This window comes from Mytilus edulis, chromosome 1, assembly GCF_963676685.1.
Source record: "Mytilus edulis chromosome 1, xbMytEdul2.2, whole genome shotgun sequence".
Classification (NCBI taxonomy): Eukaryota; Metazoa; Mollusca; class Bivalvia; order Mytilida; family Mytilidae; genus Mytilus; species Mytilus edulis.
In genome coordinates this window covers 67,330,041-67,351,366 of record NC_092344.1, presented here as the reverse complement: position 1 = coordinate 67,351,366, position 21,326 = coordinate 67,330,041, and the positions used below count along the sequence as shown (strand labels likewise).

At 32.2% G+C, this 21,326-nt stretch overlaps 1 protein-coding gene across 1 annotated transcript; it reads right to left on the bottom strand.

Moving 5' to 3' along the window:
- Positions 1-10,838: 10,838 nt before the first annotated feature.
- On the bottom strand, positions 10,839-13,248 carry LOC139519920 (complement C1q tumor necrosis factor-related protein 2-like). The gene is made up of 2 exons (XM_071312242.1): positions 13,021-13,248; positions 10,839-11,877 (listed from the first exon to the last, which is right to left on the bottom strand). The coding sequence occupies exons 1-2, from the start codon at positions 13,205-13,207 to the stop codon at positions 11,453-11,455; spliced, it is 612 nt and encodes a 203-aa protein (XP_071168343.1). The 5' UTR covers positions 13,208-13,248; the 3' UTR covers positions 10,839-11,452.
- Between the last annotated feature and the right edge of the window lie 8,078 nt (positions 13,249-21,326).

Genomic DNA, 21,326 nt, shown 5'->3' with positions numbered 1-21,326 from the left:
ATGAACTCTGATAGGAAAGAAACCGGTAAGCGTATTTAAAAAATAAATAAATGGATCATTCACAATTCAAATCTACATTCAGTTAAAATGTCATAATAAGACACAATCGTTAAGAGAACAGACCTGGCGTGTATTCTGTTATCTAAGGATAGAAGACTCAAACACATGTCGCTTAATTAGTTGAGACACAAATATTATATCGGTCAATCAATTCGTGATGGGGACAGTAAAGGGATGCGACAAATACCAAAGGGTCATTCAAACTCATAAGACGAAATAAACGTTTTGTCTAAAAAGGAACAGTCAAATAGACGAACAACAGCACTCAAACCTCACCATAGAAAATAAAAGACTGAGCACCAAGAATCCCACCAAAATCAGGGGACGATCTCAGGTGCTCTGGAAGGGTAAGCAGACCCCTCTTCACAATTGGCAAAGGTCGTCTTGCTCATTTCAATATCTGGTAGCATCGATTCTAGTATAGTGTGAACATGCGCACGTAATAATTAATAAAATGTAAACATCATTCGGAGGGACAGATGGTAAGTTACTGCTGGTAAATGGAAAGTTTAAAATCATTCTAGTTTAAATTACCCTTTCGTGTTAATATCTAACTGCTGGTTTGTTTGTGATGTCCTTAATCTCAACTGGGATATATGACTTTCACGTATTTGCTAAAAAAGTGTTGTTTTTTTTCGAGTGACAGGACATCATAAATAATATATCTTAAAGTGAACTATAAGAACCTTGCAATATGGTGCTGTACGAAATCTGCATCATAGGGTTGGAAAAAACAGTTGACCACTGATATACAGTTGTGCACAATTTGGACACAAAAAAACACTATTATTTGAAATGTATATGCACTAAACTCGACATATATGTCATCGTTCAAAATGACCAGCAATGTATGATAATATTCAGTATATTCTGTCATAAAGCGTAGACAAATTAAATTTTTATATTACTGCAAAATTCATATTTGTGAGAAAAAGTTTTTATTTCTTACAAATCAACATCTGATTGATACCGCTTGGTAAAACGTTATATCAATATTTCTTAATTCCATCTTAAACTGTAAAAAGGATGGTGATAAGAACTTAAAAAGATGTTTTGTCATATATCATGACGACCCCGCTATACATCTTTCTTTTAGAGTATGTTTGTAAAGTTTAGGTATTCAGTATAAACATGGACACTTGTCATCATCCTTTTTTATGTGATCTGCAAAGGAGAGAAAAAGGTTTGTGATTTTCACAGTGAACGAATATTCATAAACTGTTTCGAAAATTTTTGGAAATAACTTAAAGTAAAGGAATATTTATGTATCATTCAATGCTCTCATTCCTTGTATGGTTATATTCAAGGTCCTATTTGGTTTGATCAGCTCTTCAACCTTGGAATAACGTTTGGGTTTTCAATCTTTTAGACTCGAGCATGACTGAAGGGACATAAATTTTCCAAATGAGCAACTGGTGCAGTAGAATTGTTACCTTTAATGTAATTGTAAATCAATAGTTTCAGTTTTTCTTGGATAAAAAGTTTCTTGTTCCAAACTAGAGTTACATGTATTATCCAATTGCGCATTTGGTAAAGTACAGTTGTTACCGTTCAATAAATGTAATTGTAATTTAATAGTCTCAATATTCTCGTACAAAAAGACCAAGATAAATAATCGAATTTTTATTTTACACTTCCTACATTCTTTTGTGTTACATTTTAATGTTGTGTTTCTGTTGTGTCGTAGTTCTCCTCTTATATTTGATGCGTTTCCTCAGTTTTAGTTTGTAACCCGGATTTGTTTTTTTTTGCTCAATCAATTTATGAATTCCGAAACAGCGGTATACTACTGTTGCCTTTATTTTAATTATCATGAAACACACTATAACTGAAGATAAATAAATATTTTGAAAACAAATGTTTGGAATGTAAAAATGTAAAAAAAAAATCTGTTTAGTATAAATTGGTGTTGTTTTTACGTTTTTAATAACAATACGCACATTCCGTCATCTGCTGCAACGATTCCTTAAAACATATGTTTCCTTTCTAATCTATGTGACCTAATATGAAACTCATTAAAACTTTGTCACAATCTCTATGTTTCCAAATTCATGTAAATCATTATCAATATAAATAATAACTTATAAAACTATTTTTTCCCAAGAGGAGTTATGTCTCTTGTCACAAATTAAGGCGACATAAGGTTACTTCAACTTCTTACTTTTTCTTTTTTTTTACATTTTTTTTTATTCGAGCGTCACTGATGATCCTTTTGTGGATGAAGCTCGCGTCTGGCGTAAATAAAACATTCAATCCTGGTATATATGATGAGTTTATTTACCAGTGTTCAAATACATCTTGACGACCCCGCTATATATCGTTCTTTTAAAGGATGTTTGTAAAGTTAAGGTTTTCAGTATAATCATGGAAAATTGTTATTATCTTGTTTTATTTAATCTTCAAAGGAAAGAAGGAGGGTTTGTGATTTTTATAGTGAACGAATATTCATAAACTGGTTTGAAATTTTTTGGAAACAACTTAAAGTTAAGGGGTATGTATATCATAATCAATGCTCTCATTCCTTGTATGGCTATATTCAATGTCCTACTTGCTTTGATCAGCTATTCAACCTTTGCATAACTTTTTGTTTATCGAACATTTGGACTCGAGCATCACTAAAGTGACATTTATTTTCCAAATGCGCAACTGGTGCAGTAGAATTGTTACCTTTAATGTAATTGTAATTCAATAGTTTCAGTTTTCTTGTTTAAAAAGTTTCTTTTTCAAAACTTATGTGGCATGTATTGTCCAATTGCGCATTTGGTACAGTACAGTTGTTACCGTTCAATAAATGTAATTGTAATTTAATAGTTTCAATATTCTCGTTCAAAAAGACCTAGATAAAAATCCCAAGTTTTTTTGACACTTTCTACATTCTTTTGTGTTACATTTTAATGTTGTGTTTCTGTTGTATTCTCCTCTTATATTTAATGCGTTTTCTCAGTTTTAGTTTGTAGCCTGGATTTGTTTTTTTTCTCAATTGATTTATGAAATTCGAACAGCGGTATACTACTGTTGCCTTTTTTTTTATTTTATTATCATTAATCTTGCTATAACTGAAGATAAATAAATATTTGGAATACAAATGTTTCGAATGTAAACATGTAAAAAAAAATCTGTTTAGTAAAAATTGGTGTTGTCTTTACGTTTTGATCAGCCCTATAACCTTTATATAATTTGTGGTTTTTCAAACGTTTGGACACGAGCATCACGTAAGTGACAATTATTGTCGATATGCGCAACTGGTACAGTAGAATTGTATTGGTTAATGTTATTGTAAATTGCTAGCTTCAGTTATCTCGATGAAAAAAGACCTAGGTAAAAATTCAAAGAGTTTTTTACACTTTCTACTTTCTTTTATTATAAGCACGAAAGTGACTGAAGATGAATAAACATTTTGAAAAAAATGATTCGAATGTAAAAATGTTATCTGTTTGGTAGATAAAAACGAACGACAGAAGTGATATTAGTTTGTAACCATCTGTAGTCCCTGGTTTTTATTAAGTGAACTTTTTCACTATCTGATAAGTGTTTAACATGTCAGTGACCATGGCTTTATCATCCCAGCCAGTCTTTATTCATGAAGATACATACATGTATATCACCTGTACAGAACCCCTAACCTCAACCGAAAAATTGTCAAATAAGATCACAGTCTAATACACATAGGCTTTTGAAGTCACAATCTCAGTGTTGATAGCCTAGTGATTACTGTAGGTAAACTACATAAAACAAAGTTGACAAACGATGCCTCTTTTCACCTATATATATGATTAAAGATTTTTCAAGATTTTATTCATTACCTCGGACACATACTTGTGAACAAGAGGACAATATATACAAACTTATTAAAATAATACATAGCGAGACATATGAAAGTTAGTTAATTACCCACATTATGGTCATTTTATTTTATTAGGACAAGTATTGGAGTTACATTTAGATACATTTATCGATGCATAGATATGATACATTGTTTCGCTCGACTGTACTTTAAGTCCGTGCCAGTTATGTTCTTCAACATTGATTAAGAGTTGTCAAAATACATTATTAGATTGGTACCGTTTTATTACTTTATTACAGTCCAATACACATTAATCAAGATATTCTCATGGTTCTTTATTTTTAATAATATAAAAAAGCAGATGTGGTATGATTGCCAATGAGACAGCTATCCACAAAAGACCAAAATGACACAGACATTAACAACTATAGGTCACCGTACGGCATTCAACAATGAGCAAATCCCACACCGCATAGTCAGCTATAAAAGGCCCCGATAAGACAATGTAAAACAATTCAAACGAGATTAGGGTTTTACGTCATCGATAACACAACAACACCAGTATCCTTTCCCCCTCCCCAAAAGGTAGAAAATGAGGATTATAATACATTTAAAGGTCATTATATGGTCATCAATGAGCAAATAACAGCAAATAATTCCTATTACACATACTCATCCCCAAACGAGACGGTCCATGTCCAGACTGACAAGCTGTTAATAAACTCAGTAAACAGAGGCAGATGCTCATAGCAAGTTCAGCATGTGATATAGAAAACAAAGCAGAGACAACATCCCAGTTGTGTTCAAGACTTAATCAAATTTATAGACAACCCCCTCCCTGCAAACACATGTTTTTTTTTGTTTCATTGGCTGGCAAATTATTTCGTTTGAGCGTTTTTATTGAAAGAAACCAGAAAACGGACGAAAATTGTTATGTTCATTTGATTAACCACGTATTGACAACGCTTATAGGAATTTTTTTAATATCCAGAATGTAGAACAGATGTAAATTGAAGTTACTCTTGTATATCTTGATAATACTATCATAATGTTTTGAAGTTCACTTATAGACTGTGAGATAGTTACAATATAATCTGTTAAGTAGATTCCATTATCAGGTTTTTTCTGAAAAACATAGGAAAGTTATCTCAACAAGTAAAACTGTAAGCTACTGCTCACTGATGATACCCCCGTCGAAATGTTTCAATAAACAGGAAGTTGTTGAGTGATGAATCTGAAAACGCATCACACGGTAGGCTGATTTATATAACCTGAAACCAAATTTCAGAAATCCTTGTCAAAAAAATCCTGAGAAAAATGTGACGAAAATTTTCAACTTGGCTATCATGTGTGAAAAAAATACAAGTGTTCAGTTAACAGAAAGTTGTTGAGTGATGCATCTGAAAACGCATCACACAGTATAACTTACTTATATTAACCATGAAACCTAATTTCAGAAATCCTTGTCAAGTATTTCTTTGGGAAAAATGTGAAGAAAATATGCATGGGACGGACGGACTGACGAATGGACAGACAGAGGTAATATTAACTATCTTGGTGTAATCGGGGGTGTACAGAATTTTCAACAACGGTTTAAAATTCCGTACACCCCTAATAACACCAAGATAACAAATCTATTTCTTACGAACAATTCAAGTACTCATTTTTTAATCAGGATGTAAAATTGAAAAATGGTAATGAAAATTTCCAGTGTTACATTTTTTCAACGTCGATGGTGCTACGCATTGTCAAATACTTCTTTAATCTGACAAAATTTTGAAAGTTCTTTTGAATTTTCGGAGAATTTTTCTAAAAATTATTTTTTTAAATTGTTTTTTGAAATGTTCCACTTTTTTTCTATTTTTTTTTCTTCTCTATTGTGGCAAAATTTTATTTATCACAGTGTGAACAAGGGTATGGTGTTATTTTCACCGGGTTTATTAACCAATCAGGTTGCAGTATTTTTGCTGCATAAAAAATTAACTATGTTTCTACGAAACAAATGATTTATTGTGTAAGTTACTACTTTCCATCAAATTTCAGCAAGTGCATGGGTTCATTTGAGCATAACTTCTTCTACATCTGATTTTGTTTTATTAATGAATTATTTATACTCTTTGAGTCCTAGACATGAGTGTAATTCGCCTATCGAATATAATGATAAGATGAATTCATGCTGGTTGCTTAATTTCAAGAAACAGGTTGGAGATGTTATTCTTGATATAGAATATTTTTATTATTCAGAAAACAAAAACAAATGTATGCTGTTTTTCAACTTCAGTTCCCTTAATCGGCATGAATCAGAAGACCAAGAAATGAGGTTCTTGAATGACTATCATGACTGTTTAAGTAATGCAGATCACTATAACAAGTTGTTCTTATCTAAGCGTGACCATCTTTTTTCATTCTACATATCGCCGTCATTGAGGCTGACATAAAACTAACAGAGTCAGCATCTCTCTCTCATCACCTCATTATCTACAACCAATTCTGTCATGACACGATTTACACCACTAGATGATACTGTCCAGGAAAATAAATATATACCATCACGTGGAGCCACAAATACACCATCATAGTTGTTGTAATGACTACCTTCGTTTATAACAACAGTTTCAAACACCACTGTAGATTCCATTTCTAAGTTAAAACTTCTACTTTTGATTATTGCGAAGAACATGACTGCGTCGTCCTTTTTGCCAGAAAAATAAGTTGAAATTTTAAAAGCAATTTGTTACAACACTGTCTCATTTTTGGGGAGTGTTTAGCTCTCATAAACATGTTTAACCCTGTCACATTCTGTATTCTAATTCAGTGATTGTAGTTGCTTCATGTCTATCATACTTGTTTTTCGTAAATTGTTTTGTTATAGATAAGGCTGTTAGTTTTCTCAATTGATTTTTTTCAAATTTTTCATGTTGGCGCCTTTTATAGTCGACCACTCGGTATGGGTTTTCTCATTATTGAAGTCCGTACGGTTGCTTATAATTGCTTACGTCCTGTTCATTTGAATTTCGGTGGATGGTTGTCTCATTGGCAGTCTGACCACATTCTTTATTTTATATCTTGTGTCACAGCGGGTGCATGCACTGTTTCCAATTGTTTTTTTTCCTTTTGTTGAATTTCAAGCTATTTGAATGTTTCTCCTGTACAGAGCGGAAGACATAGTTTTGTTCCTTATAGGGGGCAAAAATTATATGAAATTTGGTTTTGAACAGATAATTTTAAATGTGTATTAATTTTGTCAACTGTGTGTTTTCTTTGCTTTTCGTAGGCTTTGAAATCAATACTAGAAATAACATTAATCCGGGTAATCTAATTAGTGTAGATGGTATCTGTCTTAATTTCCCAAGAATTCGACTATGATATGTAACAGGAACGAAAAAATAGGAATCGCATTTCCTCTAAAAAAACAAACACGATGCGGGGACAGAGTAAAGTATCTCCTTATATGCTTCATTACCAGTTATATGATTCGAAAGTCAACCTACTGGTAAGTACATAAGACCAGGATAATTGATTGATTGATTTTTTGGTGTTTGTGGAGGGAACTGGAGTGCCCAGAGAGAGCCACCGACCTATGGCAAGACAACTGGAATTTCTTGTCAATAAAGATGCATTTCTGGCACGCGCGGGGCTCGAACTCGAAACTTCATATATGAAAGTTGCATCATCAGCCACTGTTTTTTAAACTAACAGATTTGAGACATATTTATCAGTCTAATCTCCTTAAGAGTCCTATAACTATGGAATGACAAACAAGAAATGTATTGGAAATTAAAAGGTATGTTCATTCAGCAATGTTTACAATACTGCTTATTTTGTAGTAATTTGATCTAATCATACTGAAGGTAGTGAATGATATTTTTAAAAATGCCTTTTATTAATCTTAAAGTCTTATAACTCTTGAATATTATTTTTGTCTAGCTGTGTGTTATGTTTCAGCGAATTTCTACAGATATGAAACATTTCTAGTTAATCAAATTAAGCAACCACAAGTTATGGTACAATTTGGGAAAACAAATTTAATATTACTAAAAAAAAGTATCTGACAATTTTTAAGTGTAGTATATCTGGAACGACGAATCGAAATATTTAAAAATCGAAAGGGAGCTTCCATCTATCAATCCCAAGATTAATACATAGGTTTTTAGGAAATTGATTTGAGCATTATAGAGCTAGTGCAAATGTGAAAGAAATGCATTAAATTTAATGGTTAAGGTCCCGTCAAAATTGAAAGGGAGCTTTCTACCATCAATCCTTATGTAATGTTAAAATAACATGGTTCAAGCAATTTTTAGTTATCGAACACTATGTTGCTGATTTAAAGAACGGGCAGATGGATGGAAAATGGACCCATGACAAGAAACTTGTAGTTCCGTTCATTACTGTTAAAATGATGGTCAAATGAAATGTTGACAATCTATGAAAGTGTCAAATGCAAGTGTACATCAACAATGATAAGGGTGATCTCAGGTTCTCCAGAATGTACTAAGTTTTTCAATCAAATACACTTAACTAATTAATATCATATTTCCGATATTTATAACAAAGTTAAAAGTCTATTGTAAAAAAAATAAAACTTACTTGCGCTGATGTTCTTGATAGTCGAGTCTAGAATACTTAGTGACGCTTCCATTTTTTCAATCTATTCTGCAGAGCTTCAATTGTAATATCTGTTCTATTTTGTATTGACTTTGTCTCACCATTGTGTACACCGAACAAAAATATTATGAAAAAAAAATATTATAGATAGTCTGACAATACTCATGTAAAAATTAAAGAACAACAACTAACTTGCACAATTATGTTTCTTTGAGCCGAAATATATCTGCTTTATATACCAGCAAATGTTTAAAGGGATGCGTAATAGCATGTATACCATTAAAAAATTATTTTAAAAAGAAGTAGCTCTATTATATTTAATCGTTACATTGAAATATTAACAAAATTTTCATTAAAGCTAAAAGCTTTATATTTCTAAAACAAATGAATATACTTTTTTTTGTCAGAATTGTCTACGCAAAAGATGCTTTTATTATATTTTCAACAGCGAAGGATAACATTACCAACAACATATCAATGATGTAAATTTGTGTTTAAATACTATACATAACGTGAACATCCATCTTTATTACATCATGACATGTTTTGATATGTTAATCAAATTTACTGTATAATGATAGACAAAATGAACATACTTCACTTTGTTTCGTTAATTATAGCTTTTGTATTTTAGATGATTCTTAAAATTTTCAATTCTTTGTACAAGTTATTATGCTCAAAGTAAATGTACTGTGCTAGTGAGTACTTGTTCTAATAAAATATCAGATAATGCAATGTATTGATAATATGACAGTTGTTGACCATTCGTTTAATGTTATTATCATTTGATTTTTCCATTTGATGAGGGACTTTCATTTTTGAATTTTCCTCGGAGTTCAGTATTTTTGAGTTTTTACTGTTTGCGTCATTGTGTATGGTATTTCTGTGCATGCCTTTCCATCCCCGATTTAATGCAGGCATGTATCTCACATCTAGCTCGAATTAACGGAACCTTTATTTAATATACGTGTTCCCTTTGCACTTCACGTTCTACTTTCAGTGCCGTAACTTGTCTCTTTTAAAAATAAGGCAAAATATATTTCGGCGTTGGGTCTGGAAAAATGACGCAAAATCTGTAATCTGAACGATTCCATGGGTCCTGAAACGCCAGTTTTATTTTAAATACTTTTTGATAATATTCTGGTCTCAAAGCAAAGTATAGAATCATTGTAAGACTTTTAGTTTGAATGAAGCAATGAAGACACGGTTAAGTCTGTGGTTTTTTTTCTCCTTTTTTTGTTTGTTATTTAGTTTCGACTTCAGAAAAAAGTGTAATACCAGCCAATTACGTTTCTTTTTTTCAAATTTATTTAAGCAGGGGCTGATAATTATTGATATAACTATATGATTTTGGAGTTTCAATTCACCTGCATTTAGTTTCTAACTGGGAAAACAGGGTACACAAGGGAAAAACTGTTCTTAGACCTCATTGCTACATTTTATATATATATCGGCTGATTAATGTCGGATCTGTCGATTCTGGTCTTGTATTGTGTTAGACTTTGATGTAACCTTTTTCTTGACTTTGAAATTTATTCACAGTACAATAATTTTAAAGGTCATTACCTGTCAAATTCTTGTTCACCGATATGACCCAATTTCTCATATTTGACCCAAAACGTATATCAAAATTAAAACAAAGTCTAAAATAAATGATTTGCGATGCATAAACTCGATATTATGTATCTGTATTTCATTCTTCTGTATTTTAGTCTAGCCGCAGTCTAACCAACCATCGGTTGCCTTCCGAAGAATTATTCACTATCAAGAGGTATAATTCATTACCGATCTTTCGTAACTAATTTGACAAAACTGAGCCAAACTGGATGCTCAAAACGAATTCTTATTCTACCTTTTCACTTACATTAGTGATTGAACAAATAAAAAATGTTTGTTTTTGCTTTTTCTATATCTCGTAGCTAATGCTCCTTTAATATCTACCAAAGTCGACGCTGCGGCCGTCTTGACCTTGTTGTTGGGTATGAATGATTCTTTCATTGTTAAAGAATCTAGCGACTGTCAAGATGAAAAACAGACATTAAAACCCTGTTCATTGATAATTTATATTTTTGCTGTGTATTGTTGCGATTTTGTGCATGCACATTTACTCCATATCCCGTTTTTTCAATTTAAAGAAAAAATTAAGCTCAGGAACGTTTGTATTGAATTCAAGATTTATAGAAACAATTTGGTTTCGAGCATCACTGAAGAACGCAATTTGTGGATATGCGCACAACATTTGTGAACAAACTTGGATGCATACCAACATAAGATGGAATCAAAAGAATGTTCGTCAATTAAAGGAAACTTGAACATTTTTCATTGAGTTTCACGTGTGAAAGGGAAATATCTCAATTAAGGAAAGATCACTTCTTGCTGATTATATTATATTGATTTAAAGTAAATTCCGTTGGGTATGTTTTTGAAGTATATTTAGAAATACTAATTTTGAACGCAAACATTTCATCTAGATAACAGTTAGTTTTTTTTAAATATGTCAATTAGATAGCATTTAGTCAGATCTTTCTAATAATATCTGTAACCTGGGATTAAAAAAATACAGGAGCAAGTCTGTGATAAAAGGAGCGCAATTGGCGCCAATTGAATTACTTGCAATTGTAACTATAATTTTTTTAATGCGAAAGCGTACATGAATATTGTCAAGGATATGTCTCCCAAATGGGTCTCGGATATCAATACTGTCAGTTTATTCAATCTCGATTCGGAATTTCCGCAAAAAAAATCTTTTTCTTTCGAAAAGTGTTCTTAGTTCCTTTGAATCCTAATAACCATTAGGATCGATTCAGTATCATTAGGAAACCAGCCAGATATTTTTTTCGGTAATTATATGGCATGTATATCGAATGACGAAAAAACGTGGATGCTTCAGTTAAAGAAAAAGGTTGCAAGGTTCATTCTAAATATAGAATTGATTTAAGAGTTCAATAAAAACCCAACGAATAGTGCTGTTTATTTCAATTGTAATACTCCAATTCTTTTGTGTTATTCAGCACGAACTAGAAGACCAAGAAATGATGTTCTTGGATAATCATTCTGACTATGGAAGTAATGTGGACCACTATAACCAGTTGTTCTTATCCAAGCGTGACCATTTTTTTTAATTTTACACATCGCCGTCATTGAGGCCGACATATGACTACCAGAGTCAGCACCTTTCTCTCCAGTAGATGTGATGACTTCATCATCCACAACCAATTCCGTTATGACACGGTTGGCATTAGCGGATGATACTGTCCAAGAAAACATATATATACCATTACGTGGAGCCACAAATACACCATCATAGTTGTTGTAATGACTGCCTTCGTTTAAAACAATAGTGTCAAACACAACTGTCGATTCTTTATCTAAAGTGAAAGCTCTACTTTCGATAATTGCGAAGAACATAACTGCATCATCCTTTTTATCTAAAAAAAACAAACCACAAACACATATTATTACTAAGCTTATGCAAATATTTAATGAAAAAACAAAGCAGACTAAATATATGTAATAAGGTGTTAAACTAGTAAAAGAAATAAATCCTGCCACTTGTGGTCTTTGACGGATAACATTTTCTCTTCATTAGTCTGCTATGTCGACTCAAATTGTTTTGCTACTTTTCGGTGGCTTTTGCATCATCAATTAAAAAATATATAGAATGGATCCTGCTCCACATGTGGCACCCGTTTTGTTGTAAAAACCCAATAATAAGTATTATTTGGTAGATCACATTCGGGGGAAAGGGACAAGAATTATAGTTACGATATTCGGAACATATCCGCTATCATTTATAAAACGGATATTCCATAACGACCAACCAACTTGTGATGACAATTAAATCCGTATTAATGTTATCCGTAATCTGACCGTTAGTGCAGATATATTGCACATCTGTTCAGCAGTAGTTCATTCATTAAAAGAAAAGAATTTAAAAAGTGAAAGTGAAACACCAGACATGACATTTCGTAAACTGATCCAACTCCTAAAACGGTATTCTTTTTACAGCTAAATATTCATATATTTTCAATTCATTATACTTTTGCACGTTATTGATGGTTAATGTTTAAATCGGGTAATATGACCATAGGCAGTCTTCCGATGTCCTCTCGATAGATACTTAGATGGTAACTCGTGTAATAAACGTGTCAATGCCGATACATTATATCGAGCCCAGGCATTGTTAGTTGATTCTTATGGACACTTTGAAATTTGAATTATCATTTTAGTGTAATTATATTATCAAATATGACAATTAAGGTCAAATCGGTTAACTTAGTACCGTGTGTTTCTGAATATGTATGATTAAATGTAATTTTTTTATTATTAATTCAAAATAAAAAAATTCCCAACCATTCCTATTTATATGGTAATCAATCCAACTTATACAAAATTTGACGTTACATGAATGTTTATAGTAACGGCATTTTCTCTCAAAAACGTTATACCTCTATAAGATGAGAAGTGATATTGCGGGTAACATATTATTTTATGTAAAAGTACACTGTCATTTAATAAAAACTAAACGTTATCAATTATCTTTTGATTGTAGTAATGTCATCTCGCCTTACCTGCGCTGATGTTCTTGACAGTCGACTCAAGAACACTAAGTGACGCTTCCATTTTATCCAATCTATTCTGTAGAAATTCATTAGAAACTTCTGTGACATTTTGTATCGACTTGGTGTAAACATCGCATCCAGAGAACAGGAAAAAGATGAAAACTTTAACGTTCATTTTTAGTATAATATTCATCATTTTAAACAACTTTTACAACGAACAAAAGCTTACTACCACATTTATATCTTTCTGAACACAATTATAAAGAGACACAAAATGTGAATGAAATGCGTTTTAGTTAAAAATTGAAAATAATTTTAAAGAAACATTGATATAAGAAGACAGGTGGCGAAGATATACTGATGCTAGATAAATAAACACACGATTGCTGTGATATATTCATCTCAATTTAAAGTTTTGCACTGTAAATTGAAATTAAAGAAACATAGTTTAGACACTTTTAAAATTGTTTACACTGCTATATCTTTTTTTGTTCTGAAAAAAAAAAGTGAGGTGCAGGTATCAGCAATATATCAATAATTTTGATTATTTAAGATATGCATGAAATGTGTTTATCTCATGATATAAAATTTACAAGAAACCAATACATTTCTGAAGCAGGTCTTTCTTGAAATTTATGTTGTTGTTATTGCCAAAAGTTGGAAAGTGGATGAGTCATAGTTGTAAAATCAAAAGTCAAGTATCAAATATTTCATATTTCTTTTTTTTTTGGGAGGGGGGGGGGGGGGGGGGGGTAGTACGAAAATAACAAAAACACAAATTTAAGAAAGAAAGACAAAACAATGGAAATTAGAAATCAAATTACGAATCAATAAACCGCAATGCTTTTAAAAACGTTGTAAGTTGCTACTCTGTTAAGTAAGGGCAACAGTAACTGACATATGAAAACCATGGAAAAAAACAATAACCTTGAAAGGAAAGAAACCGGGACTGTCGGCAGAGTAAGCGACTCCTTTTATGCATAGACCACTCATAATGCGAACCTACTCCCAGTAAAAATGTCATAATCGGCAATAGGACATAACCAGACGTACATTCTGTTCTCTCAGGATTTAAGACAAAAAAACATGTTGCTTAATTGGTTGAGACATGGGGACAGTGAAAGAGATGCGAAACATACCAAAGTGTCATTCAAACTCAACATGGAAAAAAAGGAACAGTCAAACCACGAAGCCCACCAAAATCAGGGGACGATCTCAGGTGCTCTGGAAGGGAACGCAGATTCTGCTCTATATTTTTCATTATGAACATCATTCGGACTGGCAGATGGTAAGTTTTTATTGATAAATGGAAAGTTCAATCATTTCTGTGGCATATATTCTAGTTTGAAGTTACCCATTCGTGTTAATATCAACCTAACTGCTATTTTTTGGGGATATCTTTAATCTCAACTGTGATATATGACTTACAAGCACTCGCTGAAAAGTGGGGTGAAGAGTGACAGGACATGAATAATATATCTGAAATTGAACTATAAGAACATTGCAATATGGTGCTTTACGAAGTCTGCATCAAAGGGTTGGGCAAACAGTTGGCTGACACTATGCAGTTGATCACAATTTGGACACACAAAAAACTACTACTTGTTGAAGTGTATATGCACCAAATTTGACATAGATTTTATCGTTCAAAAAGACCAGCAATGGATGATAATATTCGGTATACTTACTTTTGAGGAATTCTGTCATAAAGCATAGACAAATAAAATGTTGATATTACTGCAAAATTGTAACGATTTGGAGAACAGATTTGCGACAAAAAGTTTTTATTTCTTACAAATCAACATCTGAAATGATATCGCTTGGTAAATAAACGCCATAACAATATTTCTAAATTCCATCTTAACTTGTAAAAAGAATTGGTGATAAGAACTTAAGAAATATGTTTTGTCGTACATCTTGGCGACCCCAAAGTTTGGGTATCCAGTATATACATGGACAATTGTCATCATCCTTTTTTTTTTTATGTTAAACTTAAAGTTAAGGAAAATATGTCTCTCAATAAATGCTCTCATTCGTTGTATGGCTGTATTCAAGGTTCTATTTGGTTTGATCAGCTCTTCAACCTTTGCATATTTTTTTTTGTTTTTCAAACGTTTTGACTCGAGCATCACTAAAGCAGGGCCGTAACTAGCCTTTTTTTTTTTATAGTGAGGCAAAATATGTTTGCCGAACGAAGCGAGGCGAAAAAGTTTTGGCGAGGGGTCTTGGGGGCGCTCAAGGCCCCCAGAAGCTCTGAGAAAAATAACGCAAAATCGTGCATTCTGAGCGTTTCAAAGACTATTTTTTACTTTGAAACCCAATTGATTTTAGCTTTTTTTTCGACATTATTCTGGTCTCAAAGCAAAATCATAGATTCATTGTAATTTAAGACTTGAAGGTTGTAGGGCCAACATTAATATACCGATATGTAGGATAAAGCAAAAATCGTATTTCTCATAATCATTAAAACCGGATATGTATGTCTGTTCTTGTCTTGTATTGTGCTTAGACTTTGATGATTTTTTTTATGACTAGATTTTAATATAGCGACAGTGCAGTATTATACTTTAAGTACTAGTACTGCTTAAGTCGACACTAAGGATCAGCTTGAGTTTGCTTTACGGCATTAATGATTCTTTAACTGTTGAAAACCCTCCAGCAACTATCAAGATGAAGAACAAGAATAAAAACTTTGACCATTTATCATTTGTATTTTTTCTATACATTGACTTTGTTTGCGATTAGGTCCCGTGCATGTTTACTCCATATTCCTTTATTTTCTGTTAAAGGGTCTGAACACGACTTAATACAAGTTTAATTTATACGTGTTTCTCGTTTCTCGTTTTTTTATATAGATTAGACCGTTGGTTTTCCCGTTAGAATGGTTTTACACTAGTTATTTTGGGGCCTTTTATAGCTTTTTGTTCGGTGTGAGCCAAGGCTCCGTATTGAAGGCCGTACATGAACTATAATGGTTTACTTTTATAAATTGTCATTTGGATGGAGAGTTGTCTCATTGGCACTCACACCACATCTTCCTATATATATTAACCCTTCAATGTAAAAGGTCATATGGCAATACATTGATGGTTTTTTTTTAAATGATTTGATACCGGGAAATTGAAGGTCTTACTTTAATTTAAACCATGTCAGCTATCTAGTTTTATCTGCAAGAAAAAAGAGCCAGTTTTGTATTCTTTGATCTGAAAGTTCAATTCACCATGCAGAAACGACCATTTTTTTTTGTGTCCAGTAGCATTGTTTATTCTTAAAATATTATCTCGCACAATGTCTGGACATCGTTAACATGCAACATTGCAAAACCCCAGGTTTACAAATGAAAATCAACACTTTTACTATAGACATAAAATAGGACATTAAATGAACAAAAGACAAACCCGGGACACTGAAGTACAAACAATAGACCATCAACTCTGAAAACTAAAAGTAAAACAGAAACATGGATTACGAAAACATGCAAGGGCGACATCAGAGAGTGAAAAAAACTTGCTTATTGCAAGACCCTTTCCATGAAAACAATTTGATATGAAGACAATCTTTTGTTTCATTTTTTTTTTTTTTTTTTTTTTTTTGGAATTTCCAACATGAGACATTTGCCTCATTTGCCTCAATGTAGTTACGGCCCTGTAAAGTGACTTTTATTTTCCAAATGCGAAACCGGTGCAGTAGAATTGTTACCTTTAATGTAATTGTAATTCAATAGTTTCAGTTTTCTTGTTTAAAAAGTTTTTTATTCCAAAGTTTCTTTTACCCTTCCTACATACTTTTATCATCAAATACGCTAATAAATATTTGGAAAACAAATGTTTCCAATGTAAAAATGTAAAACAAAATCTGTTTAGTAGATATAGGTGTTGTCTTTACGTATTCAATAACAATACGGACATTCCGTCATCTACTGCAACGATTTCTTTAAATATAGTTGTCCTTTCTAATATATATGAATTAATAAGGAACTCATTATAAACTATGTCACAATCTTTATGTTTCAAAGTTAATGTAAATCAATATAAATTTTAGCTTATAAAATATTTTTTGCCGAGAGGAGTTATGCCTCTTATCACAAATTAAAGCAAGCGACATTGAAATTAGTTTACCAGTGTTCAAATCTCTTAAATCGATAAGAAACAGAATTATCAATGCAACAAAAAGAATCTGCTGGAATATATAAAATAGCCCACACTTCCTATATTTCCACATATAATACAGACATTGTTTAAAACAACTTTTTTAGTCTGTAATGAAAGGGTCAATACATTATCTTATTCATCGTTGGTGTCAGTATTCAATGAAACTTTTTATACTCCAACATTTTTTTTTATTTTGTGTAATGATATCTTGACTCATTTTAAACTTAAGCTACATGACCAGTATAGAATCAAAACAGTGTAGCTGTGGCCATTGATTGACGACCTTAAAATAAGCCATTGACTGGGGCAGATTATGTGAACGTTTGTCTGTAACGACCGCTGCTCACTATGTACTGGTTAAAGACACTTAAACTATGGGGTCACAAAAGGTTCTCAACACCTAAATAAAGAAATTAGAAAAACTAATCAGGAATAACACGATGTTTTAATTTATATCAATAATATAAATCAAAACATAAAGTTATTCCTGATTAATTTTTCGAATTATTTTAATATTAAAGGCGTTTAGAACCTTTTGATGACACTACAGTTTAAATTCTATAATAAGTAAGTAGTGAGCAGTTGTCGTTACAGACACACGTTCACCTAATCTGTCCCAGTCAATGGGATTATTTAAGGTCGTCAATCAATGGCCACAGCTATACTGTTTTGGATATGATTCTATTTGTTTCAACGTCATATGTCATATAAGTTATGAAATGAACCAATGTTTGTTACAGAGTCACAAGTTAAGATATTAAATATAAGTGCTGTATATTGATATGATATTGTAATTAGTTTGTTTATTTATCTTGACCTAATTTGTTGTGTGTGCCTTTATAACAATCATAATATATTAAAAATTGGGTTTTATTTGTTTACAAAATAATGGTATAATAATTTTGTAGTTTAAAAATCATCCATTCTTAAATTTTACGGACGCCATCACGATTTGGTTGACCATTATGGAATATCCGTTGCACTGATGATATCGGATATATCCCTTATGTCGTAACTATAATCCCGTTCCTTTTTCACTTTTTACCGGGTTTGCAATAACATCAGCAACACGACGGGTGCCACATGTTGAGTATAAACTGTTTACCCGTCCGGAAGTCGATGTTGTGTCTTCTGTACTATAATTTGGCTTTTTCGTTTGTAGCCATGGCGTTGTGAGTTTATTTTATATCAATGAATTTGAATGTCCCTCTGGTATCTTTCGTCCCGAGTTTAGAAATCACTGGAACAATCATGGATACTGATGGAATTATTAGAAATTTCTATTTCACTTGCATAATAATTCCGGAATGATCACGATCTACGATGCGTAATCTAAACTTCTACAGTATTATTGAAGTTTTACGTCTACAGTTTTCTAGGAGTTCCCTTCTACAGTGATCTGGAAGTTTCCGAGACATTTTTAGTATCGAGATACCAAAAGTAGTTTAGATAGAAATTAATATACCTGTATTCTCAAAAGTTGTCTGGAGTTGTTGGATTTAGATTTTTATTTACGAACAACTTCAAACCGTATAGAGGGTTATTGCGGGTATAAAATTTCAGGATTTTCATTGAATAAGGTAGACAATATATTTTGGATGTTATTATTTAGGCGAATTCAAAACTTTTATACTATAACATTGCAAGTGCACTTTTAAATTGGCGGAATTTATTTTTGGCAATTTGTATTATCCGCGAAAATGAGCGAAAATAACACGATATACGGAACTAGATTGTGAACTTATTTGACATACATATTTCATTGAATGCCGCACTGTTAAGAGAAGAATCCTGTATAATCAAAAGACATTTCTATAAGTATAATATCTCTTGTAAAAATGTGTTATTGATATTTGTCTTTTGCTGGCTACAATTTAAAGGTGATTTCTGGCCGTATCAATACCAATGCTTGTTACAACGTAATGTGTCTAGATATACTATATATAAAGCCTGTATACCAATGCTAATTACAACTTATATTTCTAAAAATATAATACTATATAAGATAAGATAGTAAGGCAGTATATCGAAATTTCTTACAATGTTAGGGTATTAAATAAAAAGTCGAGAGTAGATTACCGATGTTTAAATCTCATAAATCAATTGCAACAAGAATAACAATTAATGTACAAAAAAATGAGGGAAATGAATGAACTCCAAAAGAAGCGAGACAGTTTGTTTCGATAGTTTAAGCGTCTCGTATTATCATGCATCACCCGAAATCAAAATTAGCTCTTTATAGATACCAGTATTTAAATTTTGTACGCCATGCGCTCGTTTCGTCTACACAAGACTCATTGGTAGCCCTCGATTCACAAAAGTTAAATTATTATATAAAGTATGTTTAAGAACATTTGGAACCCGTTACTCCGAAAGGTTTTGTCAAATACAGTGAGGAAATCTATTTCTGGTGTTGTTGTTTTTTTAATTTTTCGAAAATTCAAACTTTTGTGAACAGTTAATTTACTATCAAGTAACCATATCAATGATAATTCAGAAGTACTGACTACACGACTAATGATTCCCTGTGGGAGGGTGGTATCGACTGAGCGGTTGTTAATAAACATACCAAAGATACCAGTAATACATGTTTGTACACCAAACGCGTGTTTCGTCCACAAAAGACTCAACAGTGACGCTCGATTTACAAAACTTAAAAGAACCAAATACGAAGTTGAAGAGCATTGAGAAACCAAAATGACGAAAGGTTTTGAGAAATACAACCAAGGTAGTAATCTTTTCCAGAACCAAAAAATCCTTAGTTTTTCGATAAAATTCCAAGAAGTCTTTATTATGGCTGTGTCTATGATAACACATGTCAACAAAAAAAGTGCTGACTAGTGGGCTGCTGGAACTCTCGTGGAATAAAACTTCTACCAGCAGTGACATCGATTTAGTGGTGGTAAATTTAACTGAATACTCACTCAGTCAAAATATCTAAATCGGGATTAGAAGACAACCGGTAACATTACAAATTATCCAACGATTCTGGTATCTAAAATTCTAACATGTCATTTTATGTATAGCAAGTATACAGGTGTTTGTTACAGCATCATTGGTTCAGATACTGATTATAATGGATGGATATATGGCGGTTTAACGAACAGCGGTATATTAAATGCATATTCAGGACGGGAAAATGTTAACGCCAAATATTATGAACCCTTATTTGTACAAACGTTACGGTGACCTTGATTTGTATCGTGCTAATTCACTATCTGAGGGAAGATATGTCAACTCATTTAGATACATTATTCTAAATTTAAGCCGACCAGTATTTGCTCTAACTTTTTAATGCCTCGTGATTTGCGAAGAGGTAGCAAATATCAATTTGGTTTAACCCGTTTGAATCCACAACCTTTTATACTCGGGGCTAGAGCTCAAAAATGAAATCATTAAGGTGGTATCATAGATATAAAGGCAGTATATCTCTGTTTGTTACAACTTAGGTTCAGATATCTGATTTTAAAGTAAAATATTGATGTTTTTACATCAACAAAGGTAAATAAGACATTCTCACGATCGCTTTATTCAGCAATGTTTATAATTTAGTTATCGTTCATTTTGTAAGTGTTTTGTAGACACGAATCGAAAATGATATCTACATAACAATGGATTTCTTAAATCCGTGATTTTGTCAAATCAATCTGAGAAGTAATTTCTTCATAACACGGCGACAGATTGAGGTGCCAAATTTAAGACTATCAATTGAAATATTGGGCAATAAGTCACCATAAGATCTCTAAAAATGTTGCAATAGTTCTTCAGCGTGCATATTTATCTGTATGAATCTGACTTTTACTGTCGAGTCTGTTTATGGTGGTATCCATTTGACGTGGCTCTGTACTTATGCATCCCATCATTGTGTTATTGATCTTTGATAATTTTTGTATTTTTGTCTTTCATTTGTGCTTATATGCTTTGTCTATATGCCTTTTAATGTTTCTTTGTTACAATATCGTGGCTCTGTTCTAATACATGTACATCCCGTCATTGTTCTATTATCATTTTTGTATTCTTACCTTTTTTGCTTATATGCTTTTTCTGCCTTTTTGTGTTTCGGTGTTACATATGATGTGGCTCTATAATTAGACATCCCGTAATTGTGTTTTTGTGCAATGATAAACGTTTGTTGTTGTCCATTCGGTTTTGATGTGTTTTGTC